A 9532-nucleotide genomic window follows, 5' to 3' on the forward strand; every position below is an offset into this window, starting at 1 on the left:
TACTTCAAGCTATTAGTAAAAATTCTGACTATAAGAGTTACAGATTTGTGAGAGTAACGCAGCTATGTGAATTTTCAATTTTTCACCAGAAATACATGTTTGTGGCCTAATGTGTTACGAAAAGTTTTGTAAAATGATGCTGCGTGTATAGGATTGATCTCATGAAACGAAAGCTCCGTCTTGGTATATCGCTGTTGTATTACTCTGCATTTGCTTCTAAGATTTATGGCTGATATAGTTAAACCGGGAATGCGTGGTTATTTCAATTTGTATCTTAGTACCCAACAAATGGTTATATACCATAACCTGTAAGTTTCTTCACCAACTGGAAAGAGTCAGCGGTAACATACAGCTTATGGCGGCTAAATTTATACTTAAACCAATAATTGGGATACTCTGCCAAGATGAGTGTGTAGGAAATAATAGGGAATTAAGTTCTTACAAGGTTTTTTCTTTTTTTTTCGCAACCCTATTCTCCAAAAATGCAATGGGAAGAATGAGGGGAAAAAAAAGAACCATTGCGGCATTCGTTCTATACAAACAGGAAGGCAACAGACGGTCTTTGAGGTTATGAATGTAGCCCACTCTATTAAACCATTGTCTGAGATGTTCATCGAATAGACAGAAGTGTACCAGCTGGACTGGGGAGAGAAAGAGAGGAGATTCACTCTCCCTTTCCACCTGACCCTACAGGTACAATCATCTTCGGGTTGGGGCCCTTCTTCCCTTCCCTTTAAACGCCCCCAAACTCTGATTACACAAAAAAAAAAATCACTTTAAAGTTTCTCTTTCATTCTTACCTCATTGTGTTACCTTAGAGAGTAAATCTGATGCGTAAGCGGAAGAGGGAAAAAAAAAATTATCTAGGAGAAAGTGAAAAAATTATTTCAGCTGATGGGGTTTTTTAACATCCTTGTTTTTTTCTTTTTTACTATATTTCACAAATATATATTATATTTAAAAGAAAGGGCGGAAATAGGCGGGCCGGATGGAGAGAATCTTGTGTATTCTCATACAGTTTTCTCTCACTGCAATACTTAGATTTATTTCAAAAAACTTTCTTTTTCTGCAACCATGTAGGAATGTTCTCATTACTCAATTAAAATCAGCTGTGTAATGCCCAACTTTACCTCACTAGTGGGGAAAAATTCCCATTAGTGTCACTTTCCTCACTAGTGAGTGGAAAAACTTTATTGTGCTTCCTTGATATAAGAAGTTTTGTTATTAAATATTTTCTGTAAAACTTTAATAAGCTTATTTAAATTTATTTTAAATATTAAATATTAAAAAAATAAAATAAAAATTGAAAGGAATATACGAGAAATAAAAATAATATTTTAATAAATAATTAGATATTTTTAATTATAACAGTTAAAAAGGTTATAGGATTACCTTATAGAAATTTAAAATGGATTCTAGTGATTCCTGTTTAGTGTTTTTTTAAGTTAATAACCCTAATGGTTGCAGAAAAAAAAAAATATTTAACTCGAGTGTAAAGTATTTTCCTCACACTCGGCAATTTGCACTTGCACTCGCCTCGCTGTGTGAGGAAAAGTACTACTTTCCACACTTGTTAAACAAATAACTATTGTATACTGGTACTTTGCTAGGTTACTAGCTGGTTATCTCTGAAGAGACCAAGTTTGAAATATAAAGTTACAGCTCCCTGAGATTTTTCTTTTTTTTCTTTTTGAGATATTCTGCTCAGAGACAGACCACTTTTCCAAATATCACTCATTCTGACTGTGCATCTCAAAATGGATACTTTTTTTTAGCAAAATTCTAAGTTATGAAAATTTGCATGATCTGCAATAACTTATCTTAGGTTTTTTTTAAAGAAAGTAAACAAATACTGTGTTGAAAATTTATAATCGATTTATTAATTTATAAATTACTATAAACAAGTTAGATCTCCATTATTTAAATAGGGTTCCAAAATGGCTTGCATTCTATCGTGATACGGCTTTGATAATGGTTTTCTATTGATCCATTTATTCTGTATGATAGTGTCTAGATTCTGTGCTTCTGCTGGTTCAACCAATATCATGTCCAATAGAAAGATGGACATTATTAGTCCGAAAAACCAACTCGCCTTCATTTCTTTTGCAATGTCAGCCAACGATGGTATTGTAAGATTTTTATTGTCTTTATGCATTCTTCTAGCTGTTATAGTTAAGGATTCATGATATGCAGCCAATAGTTTATCTGAATGGTGTTTCAGTACATCTACATGTACACTGGTGTTCAATAGATATTGTAAATCTAAGGCGAATGAACCATAATGTCTCAGTTGAAAGTCTATAAATCTGAAACATGGACGGAGGTAATACTTTAGAAACTATCTTAGTTGTGCTTCATCCTCAGATAAGTGAATTGAAAGAAATATCGCGCCAGTTTAATTTTTACATATTTCAGCTTAGATTTTGAGTTTCAGTCACCAAAACAAAAATACTGATTTTTACAGTTTCCTTAATAAGAAAATACTTCTGAATTTTTCTTTACCTGATTCCAACTACTTTTCCATTAAATTCTGAATATTTGAATAACATATTACTAGTCCATGGGTCACCATGATTTAATACGTTAAAGTTGTGATCTTTTCTTTCGCATGTCTCTTGGAATCTCAACACAATTTCTTGAAAATTATTTGCCAAATGATCCGCTAATCTGTGCCTAGAAGAAAAAAAGAAAAACAGGTTTAGTCTTGAGTTTCTTATTTTGTAGCCTTGTTTTCCCCATTTTGTTTAGTTTTTAATTTAAGGCACGTCCATTTCCTAAGTTCATTGATGCCCAGAACCTTTTTCAGTGCACTGTCAGGGGCCTCTTCTTCGTCCACTATAGAAAAGTGAGCTGTAAGAGAAAAAGAAAAACCTAAGGGCCGCCAGCCGACGTCTGGATTTGAACCTCTGCGAGGGAATCCATTCGCTCATTGACACAGTTGTAAGTATAGCAACTTTTTTTCCCCCTTATTTTTATTAAGATTATATTAGATTTCAATAAATTTACACCCAATGATTTAGGTATTCCAGAAAAGCTAGAAAAAGCTATGACTTCAATTCTGTTCTTACTAACCATTTAGGCTCCCATTCGTTGCGCATTGTGATACTCAAAAATATCAATTTATCCATAAAATTGTCTTTTCTGTTTTCATATTTTGCCCCAAAACGGACAAATTCTTTAGACTGCAAGCTTAGTTCATCTTTGAGTGCAAGAGATAGCGCATGAAATCTGTAAACAATAAAAAAATACAAAAATTTACAAAAGTGTCAAGCCCTATGGTTTAGTTCTTGTAAGTTCAGGCTTTGTTATTTTTCTGTCGCAGAGTTCATAATTTAAAATCCAGAAAAATATTTGTGTATAGGCTCTGTCTCTATGTATATTACAGGGTATAATCCATCGCAGTGCGCATGTTTATTGAATTCCTAAATCAGACTTCCTTCTTTCATTAGAGGAAGATTAGTCAGTTTGGTGTAGAGAGATTTCCACTTCACTTACGTCTTGCACTACATTTCTTGAATAGAAGACGCTGTCCTAAGACGCTGACTAGTAATGACGTATGGAATCAAAATTTTATTTATTTATTTAATGGAAACCAAAGTATAAATAAAATAATACTCCACTTTGCGATCCCTTTAAAAGCCAGCAAGGAATGTTCCAAGTCGAGTCCAAGATGACGATTAGCTTTACGATATCCTTTCGCTGTTAGATCTTCTAATATTAACGTATTATATGGTAGCATGCCAATATATTTTGGCCATAATGGTTCGCCAGCATTCTCTGTATTGTTCAGTAGGGCATCAAACTTCGGCAGTACTTCTGTATACATCTGTATCATTGTATTTATTTATTTAATAAGTACACATATTGGTAATGGAAGTAGTCTACAATTTTTATTTGAAATATTTTTTTGAGATAATTCGATTAGGAGGGGAGACTTCTATAGACGTCGTGGTAGGTTAGGCTTTCTCTTGAAGGACCATTTGACTGACTACAGCATAAGCGCTGTAAAAAATCCTTGTATTAAAGAAGGTTTCAGCACCCTCTTTTAGATAACATAACCTGATACTCAAAATAATGGGTTTTCCGTTTCCTCAGCTGAGGCATTCCTAAACCATTTACGAACTGATGCAAGTTAAAACAAAGCCCTTTAATAAACTAATACCTTACCATTATTTCCTTTTTAAACCATCCGTTTGTTTCTACGAATGATCTGGCCTGCTCTCCTTGTGGTAATGTTTTTACAATTAAACATTTTTGCCAGCCATCACCTTGATTATTTTTAGCTTGGACTGTTTCTTGCCATGTCGAACTGAGATAGAAATCACCATCGCTAATCAGTTTTCTCGATTGTCTTCCTTCGATTTTGTAAATATTTCTTTTTTGACTAGATTGTTTTAAACATTCCTCCAGTAATCGATCATCCACCGGATCGCTCGTATCTATTTCGGAAAAAAAATAATAATAATAATGAAAATCTAATGAGGAAACACTCAAAATAGTTTGCTCTTGTGGCAATAACTTCTCATTAAAATGATAAAATTTTCTCAATATAGTGGTTCACCCATAAATTTTTCAAATTCCTAGTAAATCATTTGCCTTCCTGAACCTAAATCTCACATTTCTTTACTCTTACAGAAGTTCATTTAAGTAAATTTACTGCTTTAGGAATGATGACATCACAGCTATCCTGAGCCACATATATTCATTGAAGTAATAAAAGCTAGCTTAAGTCGACAAAGGGCATCCTCCGGCCAGGTTTAGTCCACAAGACGTAGGGGCAAGTTAATGATGAAAACGTTGGAGATGCTCTGTGTTTGCTTAGACCGACAGATGGAGTTGTAATGGATAGGTCTAAGCAGCTATATCTCGAAGCACTGAAGGCATTTGTTAATAAGTTATTATTTTATTTTTTCAATGAAACAGGCCAAAAAACTCACGTCATTTAAGGGGTGCAGAGGAGGGGATGCAGGGAGAACGTAAAAATTGAATTTTATTCTCCTCTAAGAAAAATCTATCTAATTTTCAATTTTTTTGTACAAAGATTACAAAAAGGAACAAAAAAAATGCATGATCTTCCCCTATTTCTGCAATTGTTATAATCCAGTAATATTAGTTAATCTTACCTTGTTCCAGTGAAAGTGAATTAGGATTCATTATTATTTAAAATTACTCGTTCAGAACAAAAAGTATATAACTAGTTTCATTTATTCTCACCGATATATTTTACATTATGTGCACAATAATCTATGCGTTTTAGTCACAAAATAAAAAAACAAAAAGTAAATAACTTGGACTTATATAAAATCTAGTGGGCAGGTAAACTTGTACGGAAAAATACTGTATGATGTGACGTTGTTTGCTACAGGTGGTAGATAAATTATGTAAATATAAGCGATAGTTATGCACTTCCCTGCTGGAGATTCGCGTACAGTTAAAGTGTTTCTCTCTCTATCTATTAAATTGACACTACTAAATAAACAATTACATTTTAAAATAGTTCAATGTCATCTTCATACATGTAAGATTTGTTACATGTTTGTAGTAGGTGAGGCCAAATTCCTCAGCTTTGTAAGTAATAAAATCCACTGACCCAGATTTTAAAGTATTTTAAATATTTTGTATTTTTTGTATTGTCTTCATGAATTAGAGAGATTTTTATTTTATTTTTTTGATTTTTGTATTGTTAGACCAGCGCACGTGTACTCTATTGCGTGATGAGAACCTATCCATCGGTAACACTCTCAATTTGTGGAGCTAAATTGCTCTCGTCCACTCTATGAAGAATTCATGAGGTGTCTGACGTTTGAATTCTCCTTGGAAGGACAACTGGGATCTAGGATCTTGAGAGATTGGTGGTGGGACTACTAGATGTACGAAAGGCGTATAGATAATTTAATTGGGAACGTAGAAGATATTGTGCGAAGAATCATTGGACTGGTAGAGATTTCAATATTTTTTTTTGAGGTTTACATAACCATAGAGTTTAAATTCTGTACGTCCAGAGAGGTTTTTTCTTATTGTTTGCATATTGCTTGAAGAGAATGGATATGTGGTCAAGTAATTTGTATTTTTTTCCAGTGAATAGGTCAAAGTATCGGTCGACATTGGTGGGAAGAATTGGGGTTGAATTGAAGTTAGAGGACATACACCTGTAAATTCTCTTTAAGATTTTCCCGTACGTATTTGTTACTGAATTTTCTTGGAACGTAGAAATGGTACTTGCAGCCAAGTTAATTGATTTATTATTCAAAGCTGTAATGGACTTCTCTTTCGTAAAGTCCTTGTTTCAAAAGATGACTCCTAACCAACGGATGACTAGGAACTTCTTTCACTATAAAAGATTCTCCATACTCTTTACCATCTTTTCTCAATAACTTAATCTTCTGCTTGTAGGTATCACTGCCCATGTTATGTAACTGTCCATTTCCCACTGATAGTTTTCTTAATTTCAATAACTTTTCAATGCTTTTGTTATTTTCAGCAATTTTTAGAACCCTTTCGAATTCTTCAAGATTTAACAATCGCACTTCTAGAAAAAATAATAATAATAAAAATATACAATAGTTTACATTATAGCTCAAACATTACAAATGACTGTAGTAAAGCAGTTTTTTAAAAACTAATAGATATATTTTATTCAAACACAAATTTTTATTTTATGAAAGGGTTTCCCATTCTAACTAATTGAATTACTCTGTTTCTTTGTAGTACGACATTGCTCGTGATGCATTGGATTGAATACAACAGAGTTGTAGGGGCTTTAGTTTAGCTAATTTTTGAACTTAGTGTAAATTTGTAACTAATAACTAACAGTTACAGTTTATTAGTTTTAACTATACCTTTCTGAATTACATTACTTATTTTACGTTGTAGCACGCATATTTATTGCATACCTTATATGCTTTCATCGGAAGTTTATTAATTAAAATTCTGAAACCGATCTAAGCATACTATGACGGATAAAATTACCAATAATTATCCAGTTCTGCGCACCTATATTTTTCAACAGTTCCAGAATGAGTAATGGAACCTTAAAAATAACAGATCGAAAGCTCTTGTTTAAAAGATGAAAAAAATATATTTACTGCCTAATAGAAAAAAGAAATACTGCATAGAATATAAGAATTATAAATAAATGCATAGAGATCATTGAATAGAATAATGTAAAACCTTTACCAGTGTTTCGATTACCCTCCAGCGTTCCATCCATTTTGTACACCTTGCCTAGCAAAAATAAATAAATAAATAAATAATCCTATATATATATATATATATGTTAAAAGAAAACTTTTAACGAGTTCATTAAAATTAACCAATGTTTAGCCAGGAAAAAAAACAAAACTGTAATTTAAAATTTGCTATTTGCTACATTATATTATTTGCTACATTATAACTGACCCAGATTTTTAAGTATTTTAAATAATTTGCGATGTGATAGTTTTCATGAATTACGAGAGATTTTTTTTATTTTTGTATTGTTAGACCAGCGCACGTGTACTCGTATTGCGTGATGAGAACCTACCCATCGGTAACACTCTCAATTTGTGGAGCTAAATTGCTGTCGTCCACTCTATGAAGAATTCAAGAGGTATCTTGACGTTTTAATTCTCCTTGGAAGAACAACTGAGATCTAGGAGCTTGAGAGATTGGTGGTGGAACTACTAGATGGACGAAAGGAATTTCTAGGTCCGTATAGATAGTTTAATTGGGAACGTAGAAGTTATTGTGCGAAGAATCATTGGACTTTATATGGTTATATGTGTATACCATGTAAAGCTCATATTTATGTAATAGTTTAGTTTCTTTGTCTATGTTTTAGTAATTCCATTTTAAAAGTATTTATTTATCATATTTTCTCTACTTTGAAAGTATTTAGTAGAAATAAAGTGTCTTCTAATACTACAATATTAGGGATTTCAATATTTTTTTTTATGTTTACATAACCATAGAGTTTAAATTCTGTACGTCCAGAGAGGTTTTTCTTATTGTTTGCATATTGCCTGAAGAGAATGGATACGTGGTCAAGTAGTTTTCCCCCAACAGTTCGTAAGTTCTTTTGAGTTCAATCCTTTTTTTTAGCCAATACTAAGGGTTCCAATTTAGTCTTTTTTTTTTAGTGAATAGCTCAAAGTATCGGACGACATTGGTGGAAGGAATTGGGGTTGAATTGAAGTTAAAGGACATACACCTGTAAATTCTCTTAAGATTTTCCCGTACGTATTTATTACTGAATTTTCTTAGAAAGTAGAAATTGTGCTTGCAGCAAAGTTAATTGATTTATTATTCAAAGTTGTAATGGACATTCAAACCCATCTTGCAGCGTAACAAATAATGTTACGCTTTATTTATTGTAAACATTAAGCCAGTACTCTTTTTTGATCAAATAACAAAATTTTTAAACCAATATTCTGATACACTTTTAGCTTGTACTTCGTAAACTGAGCCTGTCCACAGGGTTTGCCTATATTTATTGATTTTATAAGAAATTAAATGAAAAAAAAAAAATACTTATTTTGACATTTCATGCAGGGTTTAAAATATTGAATATTGTAAACAGTTATTACAGTTAAAGTTACGCATTTACTTATTAAATTTTCTGCTTCCAGGTGGTATTGATTTAATTTGCAACCTATTTTATTTGTAATATGTAATTATTTGCTTAAGAGAAAATTATTTCGTTAGTTTTATAAATTGAAAATCATTTCTTTACTTAAACTTTAGAAGATCACCTTCTGTTCTATCGTAGTTAATTTATTTTTGGGGCGCAGAATTATAGAGCTCTCACTTAAATACATCTTTGTAATTATGCTTTAAACTATTTTTTTAAATCCTTGATAATAATTTATACCTTACACAGGAAGTCGGACTGTCAAGCAGAAGTACGCCAGAAGACGCAGAAGTACGCCAGAAGAAGCAGAAGTACTGTACTTCAGTCTTGAAACACCCACTCTCTGGTTGTACCAGTTAGGACACGTCCAATGCAAGAAAGAAAACCAACCACTAAAACCTTCTGCCTGTAAGTGTAAATTATGTTATTCTGAAGGTTTCTTGTTAAATAGAGCAACTATCTCTTTTTTTTTTGGCATTTTTTTTTTTGGTGTTAAAATTAAAATATTCGTATAAGCTGATAACTCCTAAGTTGAATCGTTTGTGTGTTTTAGTAACAGATTTATTTTTGTTTCAATTACAAACAATCTGAACATCAAAGTAAAGTCCAAACATTAAAATTGAATTAATTTCTATTAAAAGTACACCACTTTTTGAAAAAAGCGAAATATACTAATTTACGCATTATTTGTATATACGATATAAAGCTCATATTTATGTAATAGTTTAGTTTCTCTGTCTATTTTTCAGTAATTCCATTTTAAAAGTATTTATATATCATATTTTCTCTCCTTTGAAAGTATTCAATAGAAATAAAGTGTCTACTAAATACTACAACTATTTAGTTAACACAATTAACTAGCCCAAAAGTCTTCACAACTACTGGGGATCCTTCGTGCTATTTTATAAATTGCATTTATACTGG

The 9532-nt window shown here is 32.0% G+C and overlaps 2 protein-coding genes across 2 annotated transcripts; both read right to left on the reverse strand.

The window, feature by feature from the left end:
- Nucleotides 1-1857: 1857 nt before the first annotated feature.
- Nucleotides 1858-5626, reverse strand: LOC141461515 (uncharacterized). The gene is made up of 6 exons (XM_074142693.1): nt 5124-5626; nt 4168-4439; nt 3621-3826; nt 3073-3228; nt 2503-2673; nt 1858-2306 (listed from the first exon to the last, which is right to left on the reverse strand). Exons 1-6 carry the CDS (start codon nt 5152-5154, stop codon nt 1895-1897), a joined length of 1248 nt encoding a protein of 415 aa, XP_073998794.1. The 5' UTR covers nt 5155-5626; the 3' UTR covers nt 1858-1894.
- Nucleotides 5627-6185: 559 nt separating this feature from the next.
- On the reverse strand, nt 6186-7229 carry LOC141461517 (uncharacterized). Its single transcript, XM_074142695.1, has 2 exons — nt 7177-7229; nt 6186-6529 (listed from the first exon to the last, which is right to left on the reverse strand). Exons 1-2 carry the CDS (start codon nt 7208-7210, stop codon nt 6243-6245), a joined length of 321 nt encoding a protein of 106 aa, XP_073998796.1. The 5' UTR covers nt 7211-7229; the 3' UTR covers nt 6186-6242.
- Nucleotides 7230-9532: the final 2303 nt, after the last annotated feature.

This window comes from Rhodnius prolixus, unplaced genomic scaffold, assembly GCF_049639745.1.
Source record: "Rhodnius prolixus isolate KJV_2025 unplaced genomic scaffold, Rpr scaffold_6, whole genome shotgun sequence".
NCBI lineage: Eukaryota > Metazoa > Arthropoda > Insecta > Hemiptera > Reduviidae > Rhodnius > Rhodnius prolixus.

What these genes read in the sequence shown, in the direction of transcription:
- LOC141461515 (XM_074142693.1), bottom strand. Translation starts at nt 5,154, where the DNA reads ATGAATCCTAATTCACTTTCACTGGAACAAG. An exon ending in GCTTTTAAAGGGATCGCAAA is followed by an intron (nt 3,229 to 3,620) that starts GTGGAGTATTAT and finishes TATTGTTTACAG; the next exon opens with ATTTCATGCGCTATCTCTTG. An exon ending in GGAAAAGTAGTTGGAATCAG is followed by an intron (nt 2,307 to 2,502) that starts GTAAAGAAAAAT and finishes TCCATGTTTCAG; the next exon opens with ATTTATAGACTTTCAACTGA.
- LOC141461517 (XM_074142695.1), bottom strand. Translation starts at nt 7,210, where the DNA reads ATGGATGGAACGCTGGAGGGTAATCGAAACACTG. An exon ending in GGAGGGTAATCGAAACACTG is followed by an intron (nt 6,530 to 7,176) that starts GTAAAGGTTTTA and finishes TATTTTTTCTAG; the next exon opens with AAGTGCGATTGTTAAATCTT.